We start from the raw sequence: 23,952 nt of genomic DNA, 5'->3' as shown, positions 1-23,952 counted from the left end.
AAAGACTTGTGTGAGGAAGTACCAGGAGAGATTGAGTGTACAATGGCAAAAGGTGAGAGCAAATGACCTGAGGAGAGTGGGCGAGGAACAGAATGAATTTAGGGAAGCAGTGATGGCATGTGCAAAAGATGCTTGCGGCATGAGAAAGGTGGAAGGTGGGCAGATTAAAAAGGGGTAGTGAGTGGTGGGCTGAAGAAGTGAAGTTGTTAGTGAAAGAGGAAAGAGAGGCATTTGGGTGATACTTACAAGGAAGGAGTGCAAATGACAGGGAGATGCATATGAGAAAGCTACAGGATGTCAAGGGGAAGGTACATGAGTTGAAAAAGAGGGCAAATTAGAGTTGGAGTGAGAAGTATCATTAAACATTAAGGAGAATAAAAAGATACTTTGGAAGGAGGTAAAAAATGTAAGACAAGAGAACACACAGGAAAATCAGAGAAGCAGGCAATGGGGGAAGAGATAAAAGGTAATGATAAAGTGAGGAGAAGATGGAGTGAGTATTTTGAAGGTTTGCTGAAGGTGTCTGATAATAGAGTGGCAGATGTAGGGTGTTTTGGTTGGGGTAGCATGCGAAGTGAGAGAGTCAGGGAGAGTGCTTTGGAGAAGAAAGAAGAGGTGGTGATATCCTTGCAGAAGATGAAATCCAGCAAGGAGGTGGGTTTGGGTGGTACTGCAGTTGAATTTATTAAGAAAGGGGGTGATCATGTTGTTGACTGGTTAGTAAGGATATTCAATGTATGTATGGATCATATTGAAGTGCCTGAGATTGGAAGAATGCATGTATAGTGCCACTGCACAAACACAAAGGGGACAAAGGTGAGTGTTCAAATTACAGAGGTAGAAGTTTGATGAATATTCCTGGGAAATTGTATGGGAGGGTACTGACTGAGAGAGTGAAGGCATGTACAGAGCATCAGATTGGGGAGGAGCAGTGTGGTTTCAGAAGTCGTAGAGGATGTGTGGATCAGAAATATACTTTAAAGAATAAGAGTAAGAAATACTTGGAAAAATAGATGGATTTGTATGTAGCATTTATGGATCTGGAGAACGCATATGATAGGGTTGATAGAGATGCTTTGTGGAAGGTCTTAAGAGTATAATGAGTGGGAGGTAAGATGCTAGAAGCAGAGAAGTTTTCCTCAAAAGAGGAAGGCATGTGTATGAGTAGGAAGAGAGGAGAGGAGTGGTTCCCAGTGAAGGTCAGTATTCAGCAGGGGTATGTGATGTCCCCATGTTTAATTTGTTTATGGATGGGGTGGTTAGGGAGGTAAATGCAAGAGTTATGGAGAGGGGTGAGTACGCGTATGTTGGGGATGAGAAGGCCTGGGAAGTGAGTCAACTGTTGTTTGTTGATGATACAGCACTGGTGGCTGATTCAAGTGAGAAACTGTAGAAGTTGGTGATGGAGTTTGGAAAAGTGTGTAAAAGGAGAATGTTAAATGTGAATAAGAGCAAGGTTATTAGGTTCACCAGGTTTAAGGGAGAAGTTAGCTGGGATGTAAGTTTGAACGGAGAAAAATTGGAGAAAGTGAAGTGCTTTAGATATCTGGGAGTGGACATAGCAGCAAATGGAACCATGGTAGCAGAGATGAGTCATAAGGTGGAGAGGGGGGAAAAGTTTCTGGGAGTGATGAAGAATATGTGGAAAGAAAGGACACCATCTTGGAGAGAAAAAATGGGTATGTTTGAAGGAATAGTAGTTCCAACAATGTCATATGGTTACAAGCCATGGGCTATAGATAGGATTGTACAGAGGAGGGTGGATGTATTGGAAATGAAAGGTTTGAGGGCAATATGCGGTGTGAGGTGGTTTGATTAAGTAATGAAAGGGTAAGAAATGTGTGGTAATAAATAGAGTGTAGATGAGAGAGCAGAAATAGTTTGGACATACAGAGAGAATGAGTGAGGAAAGGTTGACAAGTTAGCCGGGATGTGAGTCTGAATGGAGAAAAATTGAGGGAAGTGAAGTGCTTTAGATATCTGGGAGTAAACTTAGCACCAAATGGAACCATGGTAGCAGAAGTGAATCATAGGATGGGGAGGGGGCAAAGGTTCTGGAAGCTATGAAGAATATATGGAAAGAGAGAAAGTTACCCTGAAGAGCAAAAATGGGTATGTTTGAAGGAACAGTAGTCCTAGCGATATCATATGGTTGTGAGGCATGGGCTAAAAATGGGATTGTACAGAGGAGGGTGGATGTGTTGGAAATGAAAGGTTTGAGGACAAAATGTGGTGTGAGGTGGATTGATTAACTAATGAAAGGGTAAGAGAGATGTGTGGTAATAAAAAGAGTGAGGTTGAGAGAGCAGAAATGGTTTGGACATATGGAGTGAATTGGAATGATGTGGTATACCGGGGTCAATGCGTTGTCAATGAACTGAACCAGGGCATGTGAAATGTCTGGGGTAAATCATGGAAAGGCCAGTGGGGCCTGGATGTGGATAAGGAGCTGTGGTTTTGGTGCATTACACATGACAGCTAGAGACAGTGTGAATGAATGTGGCATTTTTTGCCTAATTCCTGACGCTAACCCACCGATGCAGTGGGTGGCGATGCTGTTTCTTATGGGGCAAGGTGGCATCAGGAATGGATGAAGGCAAGCTAGTATGAATATGTACAACATGTGTATATAAGTATATGTCTATGTGCATATATATATATGTATGTATTCCTATGAGTCCACGGGGAAAATGAAACACAAAAAGTTCCAAAGTGCACTTTCGTGTAATAATCACATCATCAGGGGAGACACAAGAAAGAAATATAAAAGTCAGTTGATATACATCGAAGAGACGAAGCTAGGATGCCCATTTTCCCCGTGGACTCATAGGAATATCTTGATCACGCGCAAAATTGTGATCCTTTCTGATATGTATGTATATGTGTAAATGTTGATTTATTTCATTTCTGTTATACTTAATAGCCGTCTCCCGCGTCAGCAAGGTAGGGCAAGGAAACAGACAAAAGAATGGCCCATCCATGCACATATATATATCTATACATTTCAACGTATACATACATATACATACACAGACATATATACACATGTACATATTCATACTTGCTCCCTTCATCCATTCCTATTGCCACCCCGCCACACATGAAATAGCATAGGTATAAGTTTGTTGAGTATTCCTGGGAAATTATATGGGAGGGTAATGATTGAGAGGGTAAAGGCACATTCAGAGCATCAGACTGGGGAAGAGCAGTGTGGTTTCAGAAGTGGTAGAGGATGTGTGCATCAGGTGTTTGCTTTGAAGAATGTATGTGAGAAATACTTAGAAAAACAGATGGATTTGTATGTAGCATTTATGGATCTGGCAAAGGCATATGACAGGGTGGACAGAGATGCTTTGTGGAAGGTCTTAGGAGTATATGGTGTGGGAGGTAAGTTGCCAAAAGCAGTGAAAAGTGTTTACCAAGGATGTGAGGCATGTGTACAAGTAGGAAGAGAGGAAAGTGATTGGTTCCCAGTGAATCTCAGTCTGCGGCAGGGGTACGTGAAGTCTCCATGGATGTTAAATTTTTTTGTGGATGGGGTGGTTAGGGAGGTGAATGCAAGAGTTTTGGAGAGAGGGGCAAGTATGCAGTCTGTTGGGGATGAGATGGCTTGGGAAGTGAGTCAGTTGTTGTTCGCTGATGATGCAGCACTGGTGGCTGATTTGGGTGAGAAACTGCAGAAGTTGGTGACTGAGTCTGGTAAAGTGCGCAAAAGAAGAAAGCTGTGAGTAAATGTGAATAAGACCAAGGTTATTAGGTTCAGTAGGGTTGAGGGACAAATTAATTGGGAGGTAAGTTTAAATGGAGAAAAACTGGAGGAAGTGAAGTGTTTTAGATATCTGGGAGAGGATTTAGCAGTGGATGGAACCACAGAAGCGGAAGTGAGTCACAGGGTGGGGGAGGGGGAAAAGGTTCTGGGAGCATTGAAGAATGTGGGGAAGGCGAGAACATTATCTGGAGAGCAAAAATGGGTATGTTTGAAGGAATAGTGGTTCCAACAATGTTATATGGTTGTGAGGCATGGGCTATATATGGGGCTGTGCGGATGAGGGTGGATGTTTTGGAAATGAAGTGTTTGAGGACAATACGTGGTGTGAGGTGGTTTGATCAAATAAGTAATGAAAGGGTAAGAGAGATGTGTGGTAATCGAAAGAGTGTGGTTGAGAGAGCAGAAGAAGGTGTGTTGAAATGGTTTGGTCACATGGAGAAAATGAGTGAGGAATGACTGACAAAGAGGATATATGTGTCAGAGGTAGAGGGAACAAGGAGAAGTAGGAGACCAAATTGGAGGTGGAAGGATGGAGTGAAAAGGATTTTGAGCGATCACGGCCTGAATATACAAGAGGTTGTAAGGTGTGCAAGGACTAGAGTGAATTGGAACGATGTGGTATACAGGGGTCGACGTGCTGTTAATGGATCGAACACGGTATGTGAGGCATCTGGGGTAAACTATGGAAAGTTTTGTGGGGCCTGGACATGGAAAGGGAGCTGTGGTTTCAGTGCATTACACATGACAGCTAGAGACTGAATGGGAATGAATGTGGCCTTTTTCGTCTTTTCCTAGTGCTACCGCGCGGGGTGGGGCGCTATGTCATGTGTGGTGGGGTGGCAACAGGAATGGATGAAAGCAGTAAGTATGAATATGTACATGTGTGTATATGTGTACATATGTATACATGTCTGTGTATGTATATGCATGTATCCGTTGAAATGTATAGGTATGTATATATAAGTGTGTGGGCGTTTACGTATATACATGTGTGTGGGTGGGTTGGGCCATTCTTTCATCTGTTTCCTTGTGCTACCTCGCTAACATGGGAGATGGCGATTAAGTATAGTAATAATAAAAAATAATAAAAAAATGTACATGCATGTGCATGTATTTATATATATGGGTGTATAGGATTGAATGGGTCTCTTGCAAGTACTGAGTACCAAAGTGGTTCTGATTACACATTCTTCCTGTTTCACTCCTCAGCAGGGTTCCCAGTGAGTTGCAGCCATCTCATTGCTGACATCCTTCCAGTTTATCTGTATACTATTAAAACTGAAATTACTGAAAACAGCTCCACTTTTTCATATGCTCTGACTTGGTGGTTTTGTATCCAATTTTTTTTTTACTTCAATTAGGTTGGGATCAGAATATGGGGTGTATGAGATGGTATTATTGCAAATTAAGTCCAGATTACCTATGAAGATTACGTTCAAAATGTTATTTCCTCTGGTTGGTCTTGTTATTTGTTGGCTGAGGGAGAATTATTCACACAGTCTGGATAATTCTTTTTTGCAGCTGTTTGTTCAAGCTGCTTTCACCATCAGTATATTCCACTATGATGTTATTTCTTGCCTATCTCCATTTAATATGTGGTAGGTTGAAGTCTCCTAAGACAAGAAATTGAGACTGGGTCCCTGAGGAGGTCCAGACATAATCATGTGCTCCTTATTTGTTCAGTAAATTCATGAGGCTTTGCATCAAGTGATCTACAGACTACTGTAATAACCATGTTTGGGTATTCATTACTGACAATGAGTGCTTCTACAACATCTGAGGTGTTCAGGAATTCCTTTGTTATAAGTGTATCTATTATATACAGTGAAACTACTCCATATGATCTCCAAGCCCAGTTGCATATGTAAAAGTTGTAATTTGGGATCCACACCTCACTATTCAAAAGTGATTTTGCATGTTTCAGAGAAGGCTGCAAATACTGCTCTTAACTCGTTTAGCAAGCCACTCATAAAAGTGATTTTATTTGTTCTATGTGATTTCAGTCCCTGTATGTTGGCTTATATGAAGGTTGTTACATGGCTTGTCTCTATTGTTTTTGGGGTTAACATGCTCTGTTCTATTAAATTTGGCAAAGAGCTTTCAGTTCCCTCACCATTTTGCGGAGGGAAGCCAGTGTCACTTCCTCCCTTAACAGTTTTCCCTGGCTCAGTTTGGCTGTTTGTCTGTTACTAAAAAACTGTGCACTTTAATGGGCTTTATGGTTATGTCTCATTGATCCTGATTTGTAGTGCTTATCACAGAACTTGTTCAAGTTGCACTGAGCAGAGTAGTTTACAGATGCTGCAAGATATGAAACAAAAGTTAAGGAAACATGGTCTTCAGTGATGACTTTTTTCTACACCACCCAAATAAGGGAGGGGTGATAACAGACAAAAAAAAAAATGCACAGTGTTTCCAACAAATTACCAATAAACAGATGGACAACATATTGAAGTACAGGCAATTTTGATACCATACGGAATGATCAGCCACCTCGTACTACAAAGCCTGTTGTTCCTCCAGGGGTAAAGTGACTTGAAGATTACAACGTGACACTTAAATCTTTGAATGAAAGAATTTGGAAAACTAGGATGTGTTCTTAAAAAGTATCCTAGTCATTATAAACAAATTTGATTTCTATAAACTCAGTCATGACTAGTGAGTGTGTACTCATAACAATATAAAAATATGCATGTATTCTCAGTGTTTTAGAAATGTAGTAAATTGTTCTATAATGTTTACTGCACATGGCAATTCATAATCTTTTATTTTTAGTAGGTATTGTTTGTGAAATTAGAATTGTTTAGAATTGATAATGTTAATATTGTTTGCACTCTGTGTATATTTCCTACTGGAAACTGCACTAGAGTTGCCAGTAGCCTGTTAAGGGTGAGGCACTAAAGGTGAGGAAGCAGCACCTGAGTCCATCAGTTATGACCAAAATTTTACATGAAAATGTAATAAATGTAGAAATGTAGTTATGTGAATGAGAAGGTTAAAATGTTTACAGAAAGACTGTTAAATGTTGTACAATTAGTAGTTGGATACAAGGTTGTGAGATATAAGAATAAAAGGGGAAATGCATAGTGGTTGGATGAAAGAAAAATGCTGTGGAAGAGAAGAAAAAGGCAAATGATATATTCCTTGATAGGAATGTAACAGCGGATGCTCAGCAAAGGAGCAAGGAAGAATAACAGATGTGCTAGTGTTATATTTAAGAGCTTGATAGAGGGAAGTAAAGAGAGGGTAGATGAAGATTTTGGAATAAAGTTGAGTAAAAATTTATGGAAAATAAGGAATTGTACTGGACAGACATGTAAAAGTGTTAATATAATCATAGGGTGGGGGAGGGGGCGAAAATCCTGGGAGCCTTGAGGAATGTGTGGAAGTCGAGAACATTATCTCGGAAAGCAAAAATGGCTATGTTTGAAGGAATAGTGGTTCCAACAATGTTGTATGGTTGCGAGGCGTGGGCTATGGATAGAGTTGTGCGCAGGAGGGTGGATGTGCTGGAAATGAGATGTTTGAGGACAATGTGTGGTGTGAGGTGGTTTGATCGAGTAAGTAATGTAAGGGTAAGAGAGATGTGTGGAAATAAAAAGAGCGTGGTTGAGAGAGCAGAAGAGGGTGTTTTGAAATGGTTTGGGCACATGGAGAGAATGAGTGAGGAAAGATTGACCAAGAGGATATATGTGTCGGAGGTGGAGGGAACGAGGAGAAGTGGGAGACCAAATTGGAGGTGGAAAGATGGAGTGAAAAAGATTTTGTGTGATCGGGGCCTGAACATGCAGGAGGGTGAAAGGCGGGCAAGGAATAGAGTGAATTGGATCGATGTGGTATACCGGGGTCGACGTGCTGTCAGTGGATTGAATCAGGGCATGTGAAGCGTCTGGGGTAAACCATGGAAAGTTGTGTGGGGCCTGGATGTGGAAAGGGAGCTGTGGTTTCGGGCATTATTGCATGACAGCTAGAGACTGAGTGTGAACAAATGGGGCCTTTGTTGTCTTTTCCTAGTGCTACCTCGCACACATGAGGGGGGAGGGGGATGGTATTCCATGTGTGGCGAGGTGGCGATGGGAATAAATAAAGACAGACAGTGTGAATTGTGTGCATGGGTATGTATGTATGTGTCTGTGTGTGTATATACATGTGTACACTGAGATGTATAGGTATGTATATTTGCGTGTGTGGACGTGTATGTATATACATTGTGTATGGGGGTGGGTTGGGCCACTTCTTTCGTCTGTTTCCTTGCGCTACCTCGCAAACACGGGAGACAGCGACAAAGCAAAATAAATAAATAAATATAAATAAATATAATTTTAAGAAGTAAGGAAGGGGAGTTGCTGAATCAAAAGAAGGAAGTGAAAAGATGATAAAAAAAGTATTTTGAAGAACTGATGAATGTGGGGAAAGATGAGGCCGTAGTTACTGCATGCATAAATATGGAAGATGGAAGGATAAGGATACAAGTGCAAGGGCCCATAGCATGAAGGGAGATTTTTTTTTTTTTTTTTTTTATACTTTGTCGCTGTCTCCCGCGTTTGCGAGGTAGCGCAAGGAAACAGACGAAAGAAATGGCCCAACCCCCCCCCCATACACATGTACATACACACGTCCACACACGCAAATATACATACCTACACAGCTTTCCATGGTTTACCCCAGACGCTTCACATGCCCCGACTCAATCCACTGACAGCACGTCAACCCCTGTATACCACATCGCTCCAATTCACTCTATTCCTTGCCCTCCTTTCACCCTCCTGCATGTTCAGGCCCCGATCACACAAAATCTTTTTCACTCCATCTTTCCACCTCCAATTTGGTCTCCCTCTTCTCCTCGTTCCCTCCACCTCCGACACATATATCCTCTTGGTCAATCTTTCCTCACTCATTCTCTCCATGTGCCCAAACCATTTCAAAACACCCTCTTCTGCTCTCTCAACCACGCTCTTTTTATTTCCACACATCTCTCTTACCCTTACGTTACTTACTCGATCAAACCACCTCACACCACACATTGTCCTCAAACATCTCATTTCCAGCACGTCCATCCTCCTGCGCACAACTCTATCCATAGCCCACGCCTCGCAACCATACAACATTGTTGGAACCACTATTCCTTCAAACATACCCATTTTTGCTTTCCGAGATAATGTTCTCGACTTCCACACATTTTTCAAGGCTCCCAAAATTTTCGCCCCCTCCCCCACCCTATGATCCACTTCCGCTTCCATGGTTCCATCCGCTGACAGATCCACTCCCAGATATCTAAAACACTTCACTTCCTCCAGTTTTTCTCCATTCAAACTCACCTCCCAATTGACTTGACCCTCAACCCTACTGTACCTAATAACCTTGCTCTTATTCACATTTACTCTTAACTTTCTTCTTCCACACACTTTACCAAACTCAGTCACCAGCTTCTGCAGTTTCTCACATGAATCAGCCACCAGCGCTGTATCATCAGCGAACAACAACTGACTCACTTCCCAAGCTCTCTCATCCCCAACAGACTTCATACTTGCCCCTCTTTCCAGGACTCTTGCATTTACCTCCCTAACAACCCCATCCATAAACAAATTAAACAACCATGGAGACATCACACACCCCTGCCGCAAACCTACATTCACTGAGAGCCAATCACTTTCCTCTCTTCCTACACGTACACATGCCTTACATCCTCGATAAAAACTTTTCACTGCTTCTAACAACTTGCCTCCCACACCATATATTCTTAATACCTTCCACAGAGCATCTCTATCAACTCTATCATATGCCTTCTCCAGATCCATAAATGCTACATACAAATCCATTTGCTTTTCTAAGTATTTCTCACATACATTCTTCAAAGCAAACACCTGATCCACACATCCTCTACCACTTCTGAAACCACACTGCTCTTCCCCAATCTGATGCTCTGTACATGCCTTCACCCTCTCAATCAATACCCTCCCATATAATTTACCAGGAATACTCAACAAACTTATACCTCTGTAATTTGAGCACTCACTCTTATCCCCTTTGCCTTTGTACAATGGCACTATGCACGCATTCCGCCAATCCTCAGGCACCTCACCATGAGTCATACATACATTAAATAACCTTACCAACCAGTCAACAATACAGTCACCCCCTTTTTTAATAAATTCCACTGCAATACCATCCAAACCTGCTGCCTTGCCGGCTTTCATCTTCCGCAAAGCTTTTACTACCTCTTCTCTGTTTACCAAATCATTTTCCCTAACCCTCTCACTTTGCACACCACCTCGACCAAAACACCCTATATCTGCCACTCTGTCATCAGACACATTCAACAAACCTTCAAAATACTCATTCCATCTCCTTCTCACATCACCACTACTTGTTATCACCTCCCCATTTACGCCCTTCACTGAAGTTCCCATTTGCTCCCTTGTCTTACGCACCCTATTTACCTCCTTCCAGAACATCTTTTTATTCTCCCTAAAATTTACTGATAGTCTCTCACCCCAACTCTCATTTGCCCTTTTTTTCACCTCTTGCACCTTTCTCTTGACCTCCTGTCTCTTTCTTTTATACTTCTCCCACTCAATTGCATTTTTTCCCTGCAAAAATGAAGGGAGATAAAAAGGGCAATAATGAGGCTGAAGGTTGGAAAGGCACCTGGAGTGTATGGGATTACAGCTGAAATGCTGACATGTAGGAGGGAAAGTGTGACAGAGCGGATGCATCTGAAGCACAATTTAGCACACAAGCAGGAGGTTGTGCCTGAGGATTGGGTGACTTGTCAGGTAGCATGATAATGAACCAGGCTAAGTTGTTTCATAAAAAACTTAAAGTACAACATGAGCATAACTATAGTGAAGGATGGCTTCAAAGATTCAAGAAGCATCATGGAATTTCCATGAATAAAGTGTACTGAGAAAAGCGGTCTGCAAACCATGGAGGAGCTGCCAAGTATGTGGATGAATTTGTAAAACTCATAGCTGACAAGCACCTCAGTCCTGAGCAGGAGTATAAATTTCATTTATTCATTTAATTTACATTTAATATTTGTTTAATTTACATTTCTAGCAGTCCATGGTATACTTTAGACACATGGGAGATGTAAACTTAGTGGGTTAGAGGTGTGTTTATGAATTATTATTACATGACCACAGTTGGTCCGGTAAAATGGTTAATCCAGCAAGGCTTTGGAACAAAGAGTGCTGGAAAATCAGTGGTGTACCCGTATACCAAAAAGTGTTTGCAAGAGTACTGATTGATAGAGTGATGGAAGTGACTGAGTGCAGATTGAGTAAGGAGCAAAAGGATTTTATGAAAAGTAGGGAATGTGTGGATCAGATTTGTGCCGTGAGAATGACCAAAGGTAAGAAGCTGTATGCAGCTTTATGGATCTGGAGAAAGCATAAGACAAAGTTGAGAGGAATACTCTATGGATTTTCTTAGGGATATATGTGTTAAGGGGATGGTTGTTGGATGGTGTGAAAGCCTTCTATAGAGCAGCAAATGCAAGTGTAAGAGTGGAGGTATAGTTGAGCACAAAGTTTGGTATATGTATCTATGGGTTTGAAGGGTGTGTGATGTCAACAGAGCTTTTTAACATATACATGGATGGGGTGATAAGGGAGATGAAACAAACTATGGAAAAGGGGTGTACAGATGGAGTGTGGTGCTGAGGTGTGATGGCAAGTGACAATCCTGTGGAAATAATACTGTGTTGTTTGCCGAGAGTGAAGAGGAGTAGCAAAAGGTCGTAAGTGTTTAAGCATAGGTGACTTAAGGTAAATGGAGTAAAAGTAAAGTAATGGTGTTTGAAGGAAAACAGAGTGAAATCATATCTTTTACAAAATCCTACAGAGTGAAAGAAGCAAGTGTACTAAACTGTGTCATAGATGTGGGGGTAGAAAGACTGGAAAAGGTGACAGAATTTAAGTATCTGGAAGATACTTAAGTAGGTCTGGTGATATGGAAGGAGAGGGCACTATAGGGTCCCATAACAGAATAAAGAAGGGTAGACGTGAAAGTATATTAGTGACGAAATAGTCCTACTAACCCAGACCTATGCAGCTTAATTATTAACATGGGATGAGTCACAAAGGTCAAGAATCCAGGCAGTAGAAATGAGTTATCTGAAAGGAGAATGTGGTATGACTCGATGTAATGAACAAAGTAATGAAGGGGTGTACGAGAGATATGTTAAGGCAGGGAATGCAAAAAGAATGAATTGTGGTGTGATACAGTGGGTGAAACATAATGCTTTGAAGTAGTTTGGGCATGTGGAAAGAATGCAAAATGAGGAGTTTACAAGGAGAGAGTATGATAGCATGATTAATGGGGTTAGCATGAGAGGAAGACCACCTGTGATAAGGGAACATAAAGTGGATGAGTATTAGAGAAAGAGAACTAAGGGAAGAATGTGTGGAATGATGTGTGCAAAGAAGTCATGTAATGCCAGGGATAACCGGTAACTCTTTTGCCATGGCCACTCCCTTGATGGGAGTTCCTGTAGGGGACAGGTATCAGAGATATAGACAGATGATTTATAGATGAGGAAAAGTTGACAAAGAGGATGTGTCTGAAGGGACAAAAAGAAGTTAAGATCAAAACCGAGATGGAAGGATGGAGTGAAAAAGGGTTGTCGAGGCTTGAACATGCAGGAGAGGGAAAGGCATGCTTGGGATAGAGTGAAACAGAATGATATGGTAAATAAAGGTCAACATGCCATCAATGGACAGAACCATGGTGAGTGAAACAGCTGGAGGAAACTGTGGAAAGGTCTCTGGAGCCTGGTTGTGGACAGTGGCTGTGGTTTCAGTGCACTGCACGTGACAGCTAGAGAATGGATGTGAGCAAATGCAGCTTTTCTTTTTATGTTCCTGGCACCAACCCAATGACATGAGAAACAGCAATTTAACATGAAAAAGTTTTCTTTGTGTGTTCCTGGCACCACCTCAATGATGTGGGTAATAGCAATCTAAAATAAAAACAAAATTACCCTTCAATGCTCACAAAATTCCTCAGTCACAAAGGCTGAATTAAAGATGTCTTATTAGGGGAAAGTGAATGCTGAAAAAAAATTTTCTTCTCAGGGTGTTTAACAAAGGCATGTGCAGAGCAGTTGTTCTGGAACAATAAATTCTTACAGTTTTCTTTCATTCCAGCTTCCATACGTTTGAGATCATGCCACTGGTTCAAGGTGGTTATTGAAACAATCAGAAAATATGTACCTGGTATCCACACTTTCTTGTGGGCATAATAATGAACAGGTTAAGTATGAATGTCCTTAAAGCACCTCAAATGTTTGCTTTTTCCGATCACTGCCAGTTTACATTTCTGTGTACTTGTTGCATCTGCATACCCAAGAACAGTCACCCTGTCCTTTGTGTCCTTAATTCCTGTTGGTGTACTCTTATCAGCCATTGTTAAAGTTTTCTAGGAACATAGCATCCGTATAGCAACGTTTTGTCAGCAATGTAAACTTGCTCAGGAGAAAGGTTTTTGTCTGAAATTAACTTTGCAAACTCATCAAAGTAATTTTCTACTACTTGATGACAGTAGAAGCTTTATCAACACAAATTTTCAAATATCTTATAACCATGGTGCTTCTTAAATTTCTGCAACCAACCAGCTGAATATTCACAGTCACCTTCAATCTTCATTTCTTCATATATCTAATCCTGTTTCATGACCAATATACCATTCACTGGCATATGTTCATGCCTTGTCTTAGCCAACAAATCCAATTCTTTGAACAACTTTTCACCCTATTCAATGCTTTCCATTAATTCCTGTTCATCACTTTTGGCATTAAACTTTATGAGCTTGTCTTTCTGTTTCTTTAAATCATATATTGAAGTAGTCACTCCTCAAACAGATTCCTAAGACACAACACAAATCAAGTTTCTCCAGTAACTCCACTTTCTTTGCTATAATGAGATATGCTTGCTTTTTTTTATCACGGTTACCATAAGGGTATCCAAAGTTGCTTTTGATATTTTGACAGTGAAATAAATGCCAAAATGCAAAAAAATAAGGCAAAGAAATAGCAGAGGGAAAAGTGCACGTGTTATTAATAGCAGCAGTGACAAACGATTGGCTCATGAGGGCAGAGGTTAAGACATGGCATGTGTCAGGTAAGGCTCAGAGTCGCTCAGGTTGTTTCTTACACATGAATGATGCTCCACAAAAAAAAAAAATATGATTTTGGAGGTTTTCAGATATTGGATTTCCTACCTGAATATGATATACCAGTTGGAAGAAGTGATCATGTAATGCTTAAGTTTTACTATGTGGTAAATAAGGACATGAAAACAGCAGAGTTTAGACAGGACATAAAGAGGAGATACAATCAGGGAAATTATACGAATTCAAAAACTTCTATTGTAACTTATATTGGGACATGGAGTTTAGGAGCTAGTAGCCAAAGCTTTGTGGTAAGAGGTTCTGTGAAATTTACAATGGAGAAGTTAATGCATGAGTACTTCAAGCCTTATAGAAGAAATGGTGAGAAAGAGGAAGGAATCACTTAACACAGAGGGAATAGCAAGAAAGTGGAAGGAATTGTTTAATTAAAAATGTCATACAGCAAAGGGGCTTTGAGATGTGGTGGTAAAGATACAGATGGCACTCCAGCCAGCCACCATTTGCAAGGTGCACAGAATGAGTATAGCAGGATAACAAAGGAAGAACAATAAAACTTTGAAAAGAATCTTGTGGACATGGCAGGTGAAAACCCAAAACTTTTCCATATATTCATCGAGTCAGTCGTCAGTTAAGGAACAGCTAATCAAGCAAAGGGATTCTTGGGGGGAAAAATTGTAAAGGATGATGTAAGGTTATAATCTGAGATGATAATGTAAGGAACTGAATAACAGGTTCAAAATAACTGAATAAATTCACAGTGGAAGGCACTATAGCCCCAACACTAGCGAGATGGAATGGGCAGAAGTTTTGGTAATCAGAGATATCTAGAAGAGATACTAACAGAATACTAAAAGGACTTGACCTATACAGGACTCAAGGTACAGATGAAATTTCACCTCATGTGCTAAAGATGTGTAGACATATAAGATAAACCACTCAAAGTACCGTTCAAGATGTCACCAGAGAAAAACAAAATGCCAATGGAAAGCTAAAGGGCAAATGTCATACCTGTTTAGATGAAAGGAGATAGAATGGGAAGTGAACAGACCAGTCTCAACAATGGGTGTAGATTATCAGAGAGCTAGTGAATGACTTTCTATGGACATGAATGGGGTATGCAAGGGAGGCATGTAAGGATAGGGTTGAGTGGAGACTTTTGCTGTGGCTACCCCCATGATATGAGTTCCCAGAAGGAACAGGCATCAGAGATACTGACTGACAGAACAGACAGAGAAATTTCCTAGGTGAGACAGCATGGTTTTGGATAAAGGAGGTCATGTGCACCTAACTGCTCTGACTTATATGAGAGAGTGAGTTCATCCTGGGCAAAAGGGAAGACTGTCTGTATTTCAAGTACTAGAAAGCACTTGACACTTACCTCATGGGAGGCTGATTAAAAAGTTGTGCTAGGCAGGAATAAGAGAGGGACACTTCTATGATGGACAGAAGACTCACAGTGGGAGAGAACAAAGGAGGCATATTATAGGAGCCTTTTCCTAATGGGTTGAGGTAACCATCTGAATGCCACATGGTTTGGTTTTGGATCCAATGTTCTTAATCTGTCAATGAAATGCCAGAAGGTATGGAATCCTACCTGAATTTGTTTGCAGTTGATGCAAAACTCATGAGAGATGTGAAAAGCAGGGAATAATGCATGAACTTAAAAGGAGCTCTAAACAGACTCCAACATTGGTCTAAAATGTGGTTGATGAAATTCAACTCAAGCATATATAAAGCAATGAGGATGGGATAAAGTGAAGGACAGCATCAAAATTATTATTATCTAGCTGGAAATAAGCAACAGGATTCTGTGTGTGAAAGTCTTAGGAGTTGACATCATCCCCAACCTGTTGCCAGAGTCCTATACTAAGAGAACAGTTAGAGGCAAAATGTCTTTTGGTAAGTATCAGAAAAGATTTCAAGAGTACAGACATGGAACTATTCAAGAAGCTATTCAGCCTACATAAGGCCAAAACTAGAAATATGCTTCCCATTTTTGGTCACTAAACTTAAAGAAGCACAGAGCTCACAGAGAAGGTCCAGCGGAAGGCAACAAAGATGTTACCAGAATTACGAGGGCTAAGTTACAGGGAAAGGCTGGAGGTTTTCAATTTCCCCACCTTAGAAGAGATTGACAATGTGGACAGCGAACAGTTTTTCAAGAGATGTTGAAGTAGATCAACAAGAAAGCATCACATGAAATAAAATAAGGGGCTTGTTATGAAGGATGTTAGGAAATACTTTTATAGTATAAGAGTAGCGAGTAAATGGAAAAGAATGACTGAGGACATGGCTAATGCAGAGAGCATACATATACTTAACAGGCTGTATAATAGTTAAGAATGTTCAACAGATGGGACCCCACAAGTGTAAAAACTCCCTCCCCATAAAGCACAAGAAGGTAATAACTAACTGGTGTGTTTGGAGGTTCTGCATTTCTGCAAGAATCATCTGTCTGGGAATACAATAACTCTTAGGCTATTTCTAAAATAAACAAAAATAACAGCCATCCTTTTGTGGCATATTTTCAAGCTACATAAAGTTGTAGGTGTGATTTATGATGTGCGCAGGTATAGGCAACTGAAGGTAAATGTAAGTAAAAGTAAAGGTGTTTTAAAGCAAATGGAGTAAAAGTACAGATTTAACAAAGCCCTATAGAGTGAGACATGAAAGTGTACTAAACTGTTTTAAAAAATATGTGGGGAGAAAGACTGGAAGAGGTAACAGAATTTAAGTTTGGGAGCTACCTTGAGTATATTTGGTGATATGGAAGGAAAGATAAAGAGCAGTGCAGGGTAGAAGAGTCATTGGGTCCCTTCACAGAATAATGAAGGGAAGAGGTGTAAGTATGGAAGTGAAGAAAGAATTAAGAGGCAGCACAGTCCTTCCAACCTGACCTATACAGCTGATACATGGAAAAGGGATATCACAAAGGTTAAGAATTCATGCTGTAGAAAGGAGCTATGCGAGAGGAGAATTTGGTATGAGCAGATGGAATGAAGAAAGTAATAAGTGGGTGTACAAGAGATGTGGTGTAGCAGGGAATGCAAAGAATTTGAATTGTGGAGTGGCAGATTGGGTGAAATGTACTACTTTGAGGTGGTTTGGGCATGTGGGAAAAAATGCCAGATGGGGAGTTTACAAGGAGACTGTATGATAGTATGATTAAAGCGGTTGGTGGGAGAGCAAGACTACCCGTGACATGAAATACAGTAGAAAAGAACTAGAGGGAAAGATATGGGGGAAGAATGCAACGAATGGGATATGTGAGGGAGACAGTTACGACAGAGATAAATGGAGCTCTTTTGCCATAGCCACCCCCTTGATGGGAATTCATGGAGGGAACAGGATTCAGAGATATACATAGAAAGGTAATTAGACATATCACAGCAATTCAAAATACCTGAAACAAGTGCAAGTCTCTTTGTGCAATCAATATATTACTTTGCTGCTTCTAGGCAACAGCTAAAAAGAATGAAATATTATCTATGTACACTTTTGATGATGGCATATGATAAACAATGTAAGAAGACATGTGTAACTAAAAGGAATGGCCTTATCTGGGAACAAACCTGAGTATCGGGTGATGCAGTTATAATTGTGTCCTCTGTTGGGTGGTACACCACACATGATACCTTCTTTGTGTGACCTTTCAGGATAGCAACAACCTGCAAGAAATATTACCTTGATGTTTATATTAAAAAAAATCTTTGATAACTATTTTTTTCATTATTACACTTGATCGTCATTTCCTGTGTCAGTGAGGTAGCACCAGGAAACACATGAACAATGACCCAATCATGTATATACATATTTTATATATTTATTTTGCTTTGTCGTTGTCTCCCGCGTTTGCGAGGTAGCACAAGGAAACAGACGAAAGAAATGGCCCAACCCACCCCCATACACATGTATATACATACACGTCCACACACGCAAATAAACATATATATACACACACAGACACATACATATATACCCATGCACACAATTCACACTGTCTGCCTTTATTCATTCCCATCGCCACCTCGATATATATATATATATATATATATATATATTTATCTATTTTATTTATCTATTTTGCTTTGTCGCTGTCTCCCATGTTAGCGAGGTAGCGCAAGGAAACAGACAAAAGAATGGCCCAACCCACCCACATACACATGTATATACATACAGATCTGCACATGCAAATATACATACCTATACATCTCAACGTATACATATATATATATATCTTTTTTCTTTTCTTTTAAACTATTCGCCATTTCCCGCGTTAGCGAGGTAGCGCTAAGAACAGAGGACTGGGCCTTTTTTGGAATATCCTCAACTGGCCCCCTCTGTTCCTTCTTTTGGAAAAAAAAAAAAAAAAAAAAAAACGAGAGAGGAGGATTTCCAGCCCCCCGCTCCCTCCCCTTTTAGTCGCCTTCTACGACACGCAGGGAATACGTGGGAAGTATTCTTAATCCCCTATCCCCAGGGATAAAATATATATATATATATATATATATATATATATATATATATATATATATATATATATATATATATATATTTTTTTTTTTTCAAACTATTCGCCATTTCCCGCATTAGCGAGGTAGCGTTAAGAACAGAGGACTGGGCCTTTTTCGGAATATCCTCACCTGGCCCCCCTCTGTTCCTTCTTTTGGAAAAAAAAAAAAAAAAAAAACGAGAGGGGAGGATTTCCAGCCCCCCGCTCCCTCCCCTTTTAGTCGCCTTCTACGACACGCAGGGAATACGTGGGAAGTATTCTTAATCCCCTATCCCCAGGGATAATATATATATATGAACATAATATATATATATATATATATATATATATATATATATATATATATATATATATATATTCATACTATTCGCCATTTCCCGCGTTTGCGAGGTAGCGTTAAGAACAGAGGACTGGGCCTTAGAGGGAAAATCCTCACCTGGCCCCCTTCTCTGTTCCTTCTTTTGGAAAATCAAAAAAAAAAAAACGAGAGGGGAGGATTTCCAGCCACCCGCTCCCTCCCCTTTTAGTCGCCTTCTACGACACGCAGGGAATACGTGGGAAGTATTCTTTCTCCCCTATCCCCAGGGATAATATATATATATATATATATATATATATATATATATATATATATATATATATATATTTTTTTTTTTTTTTTTTTTTAATACTTTGTCGCTGTCTCCTGCGTTTGCGAGGTAGCGCAAGGAAACGGACGAAAGAAATGGCCCAACCCCCCCCCCATACACATGTATATACATACGTCCATACACGCAAATATACATACCTACACAGCTTTCCATGGTTTACCCCAGACGCCTCACATGCCCTGATTCAATCCACTGACAGCACGTCAACCCCGGTATACCACATCGCTCCAATTCACTCTATTCCTTGCCCTCCTTTCACCCTCCTGCATGTTCAGGCCCCGATCACACAAAATCTTTTTCACTCCATCTTTCCACCTCCAATTTGGTCTCCCTCTTCTCCTTGTTCCCTCCACCTCTGACACATATATCCTCTTGGTCAATCTTTCCTCACTCATCCTCTCCATGTGCCCAAACCACTTCAAAACACCCTCTTCTGCTCTCTCAACCATGCTCTTTTTATTTCCACACATCTCTCTTACCCTTACGTTACTCACTCGATCAAACCACCTCACACCACACATTGTCCTCAAACATCTCATTTCCAGCACATCCATCCTCCTGCGCACAACTCTATCCATAGCCCACGCCTCGCAACCATACAACATTGTCGGAACCACTATTCCTTCAAACATACCTAATTTTGCTTTCCGAGATAATGTTCTCGACTTCCACACATTCTTCAAGGCCCCCAGAATTTTCGCCCCCTCCCCCACCCTATGATCCACTTCCGCTTCCATGGTTCCATCCGCTGACAGATCCACTCCCAGATATCTAAAACACTTCACTTCCTCCAGTTTTTCTCCATTCAAACTCACCTCCCAATTGACTTGACCCTCAACCCTACTGTACCTAATAACCTTGCTCTTATTCACATTTACTCTTAACTTTCTTCTTCCACACACTTTACCAAACTCAGTCACCAGCTTCTGCAGTTTCACACATGAATCAGCCACCAGCGCTGTGTCATCAGCGAACAACAACTGACTCACTTCCCAAGCTCTCTCATCCCCAACAGACTTCATACTTGCCCCTCATTCCAAAACTCTTGCATTTACCTCCCTATATTCTTATATTGGAGCGATGTGGTATACAGGGGTTGACGTGCTGTCAGTGGATTGAATCAAGGCATGTGAAGCGTCCGGGGTAAACCATGGAAAGCTGTGTAGGTATGTATATTTGCGTGTGTGGACGTGTGTATGTACATGTGTATGGGGGGGGTTGGGCCATTTCTTTCGTCTGTTTCCTTGCGCTACCTCGCAAACGCGGGAGACAGCGACGAGGTATAAAAAAAAAAATATATATATATATATATATATATATATATATATATATATATATATATATATATATATGCATATACACACACACAGACATGTACATATATACACATGTACATAATTCATACTGTCTGCCTTTATTCATTCCCATCACCACCCCGCCTCACATGAAATAACAACCCCCTCCCCCCTCATGTGCGCGAGGTAGCACCAGGAAAAGACAACAAAGGCCACATTCGTTCACACTCAGTCTCTAACTGTCATGTAATAATGCACCGAAACCACAGCTCCCTTTCCACATCCAGGCCTCAGAGAACTTTCCATGGTTTACCCCAGACGCTTCACATGCCCTGGTTCAATCCACTGACATCACGTCAACCCCGGTATACCACATCGTTCCAATTCACTCTATTCCTTGCACGCCTTTCACCCTCCTGCATCTTCAGGCCCCATTCACTCAAAATCTTTTTTACTCCATCTTTCCACCTCCAATTTGGTCTCCCACTTCTCCTCATTCCCTCCACCTCTGAAACATATATCCTCTTGGTCAATCTTTCCTCACTCATTCTCTACATGTGACCAAACCATTTCAAAACACCCTCTTCTGCTCTCTCAACCACACTCTTTTTATTACCACACAACTCTCTCACCCTATTATTACTTACTCGATCAAATCACCTCACACCACATATTGGCCTCAAACATCTCATTTCAGCACATCCACCCTCCTCTGCACAACTCTATCTATAGCCCACACCTCGCAACCATATAACATTGTTGGAACCACTATTCCTTCAAACATACCCATTTTTGCTTTCCGAGATAATGTTCTCGATTTCCACACATTCTTCAAAGCTCCCAAAATTTTCGCCCCCTCCCCCACCCTATTATTCACTTCTGCTTCTATGGTTCCATCCACTGCCAGATCCACTCCCAGATATCTAAAACACTTCACTTTCTCCAGTTTTTCTCCATTTAAACTTACCTCCCAATTGATTTGTCCCTCAACCCTACTGTACCTAATAACCTTGCTCTTATTCACATTTACTCTCAGCTTTCTTCTCACACACTTTACCAAACTCAGTCACCAGCTTCTGCAGTTTCTCACAAGAATCAGCCACCAGCGCTGTATCATTAGTGAACAACAACTGACTCACTTCCCAAGCTCTTTCATCCACAACAGACTGCAGACTTGCCCCTCTTTCCAAAACTCTTGCATTCACCTCCCTAACAACCCCATCCATAAGCAAATTAAACAACCATGGAGACATCACACACCCCTGCCGCAAACCTACATTCACTGAGAACCAATCACTTTCCTCTCTTTCTACACGTACACATGCCTTACATCCTCGATAAAAACTTTTCACTGCTTCTAACAACTTGCCTCCCACACCATATATTCTTAATACCTTCCACAGAGCACCTCTATCAACTCTATCATATGCCTTCACCAGATCCATATTTGCTACATACAAATCCATTTGCTTTTCTATCTCACATACATTCTTCAAAGCAAACAACTGATCCACACATCCTCTACCACTTCTGAAACCACACTGCTTTTCCCCAATCTGATGCTCTGTACATGCCTTCACCCTCTCAATCAATACCCTCCCATATAATTTACCAGGAATACTCAATAAACTTATACCTCTGTAATTTGAACACTCACTTTTATCCCCTTTGCCTTTGTACAATGGCACTATGCAAGTATTCCACCAATCCACAGGCACCTCACCATGAGTCATACATACATTAAATAACCTTACCAACCAGTCAACAATACAGTCACCCCCTTTTTTAATAAATTCCACTGCAATACCATCCAAACCTGCTGCCTTGCCGGCTTTCATCTTCCGCAAAGCTTTTACTACCTCTTCTCTGTTTACCAAATCCTTCTCCCTAGCCCTCTCACTTTGCACACCACCTCGACCAAAACACCCTATATCTGCCACTCTATCTTCAAACACATTCAACAAACCTTCAAAATACTCACTCAATCTCCTTCTCACATCACCAATACTTGTTATCTCCTCTCCATCAGCCCCCTTCACAGAAGTTCCCATTTGTTCCCTTGTTTTACGCACTTTATTTACCTCCTTCCAAAACATCTTTTTATTCTCTCTAAAATTTAATGATACTCTCTCGCCACAACTCTCATTTGCCCTCTTTTTCACCTCTTGCACCTTTCTCTTGAACTCCTGCCTCTTTCTTTTATACATCTCCCACTCATTTGCATTATTTCCCTGCAAAAATTGTCCAAATGCCTCTGTCTTCTCTTTCACCAATAATCTTACTTCTTCATCCCACCACTCACTAACCTTTCTAATCTGCCCACCTCCCACGCTTCTCATGCCACAAGCATCTTTTGCGCAAGCCATCACTGTTTCCCTAAATACATCCCATTCCTCCACCACTCCCCTTACCTCCTTTGTTCTCACCTTTTTCCATTCTGTACTCAGTCTCTCCTGTTACTTCCTCACACAAGTCTCCTTCCCAAGCTCACTTACTCTCACCACTCTCGTCACCCCAACATTCTCTCTAGTTTTCTGAAAACCTTTACAAATCTTCACCTTCGCCTCCACAAGATAACGATCAGACATCCCTCCAGTTGCACCTCTCAGCACATTAACATCCAAGAGTCTCTCTTTCACATGCCTATCAATTAACACGTAACCCAATAACGCTCTCTGGCCATCTCTCCTCCTTACATACATGTACTTATGTATATCTCTCTTTTTAAACCAGGTATTCTCAATCACCAGTCCTTTCTCAGCACATAAATCTACAAGCTCTTCAACATTTCCATTTACAACACTGAACACCCCATGTACACCAATTTTTCCCTCAACTGCCACATTCTCACCTTTGCATTCAAATCACCCATCACTATAACCAGGTCTCGTGCATCAAAACTACTAACACACTCATTCAGCTGCTCCCAAAATACTTGCCTCTCATGATCTTTCTTCTCATGCCCAGGTGCATATGCACCAATAATCACCCATCTCTCTCCATCCACTTTCAGTTTTACCCATATCAATCTAGAGTTTACTTTCTTACACTCTATCACATACTCCCACCACTCCTGTTTCAGAAGTAGTGCTACTCCTTCCCTTGCTCTTGTCCTCTCGCTAACCCCTTACTTTACTCTCAAGACACTCCCTAAACACTCTTCCCCTTTACCCTTGAGCTTCATTTCACTCAAAGCCAAAACATCCAGGTTCCTTTCCTCAAACTACCTATCTCTTCTTTTTTCTCATCTTGGTTACATCCACACACTTTTAGACACCCCAATCTGAGCCTTCGAGGAGGATGAGCACTCCCCACGTGACTCCTTCTGTTTCCCCTTTTAGAAAGTTAAAATTCAAGAAGGGGAGGGTTTCCAGCTGTGCCCCTGGTTTAATATGTTTGAAAATAGCATGGAAGAAGAGAGAAGGTTTGGGTCAGAGAGGTATGCATTAGTAACAGAGTCGGAAAATTGGTTTGGTGAAAACAGAAGAGGTGGTAAAAACCCTGTGTAAGATGAAATATATATAGCAAGGTGGCTGAAGTGGATGGTATAGCAGGTGAATTTCCTAAGATAATGGGAGACTGTATTGCTGGTTG

At 41.0% G+C, this 23,952-nt stretch overlaps 1 protein-coding gene across 1 annotated transcript in view; it reads right to left on the bottom strand.

Annotated features, from left to right (window-relative positions):
- Prp19 (pre-mRNA processing factor 19) overlaps positions 1 to 23,952 on the bottom strand; it is a 241,755-nt gene that overhangs the window by 118,257 nt on the left and 99,546 nt on the right. Inside the window, exon 7 of the mRNA XM_071665386.1 lies at positions 17,473 to 17,568. Within this exon, the coding sequence (XP_071521487.1) occupies positions 17,473 to 17,568 (96 nt within the window). The remainder of the gene's footprint in view (positions 1 to 17,472; positions 17,569 to 23,952) is intronic.

This window comes from Panulirus ornatus, chromosome 10 (genome assembly GCF_036320965.1).
Source record: "Panulirus ornatus isolate Po-2019 chromosome 10, ASM3632096v1, whole genome shotgun sequence".
Classification (NCBI taxonomy): Eukaryota; Metazoa; Arthropoda; class Malacostraca; order Decapoda; family Palinuridae; genus Panulirus; species Panulirus ornatus.
Note: the sequence above shows the minus strand (reverse complement) of the source record. Positions and strands in the feature narration are given on the sequence as shown.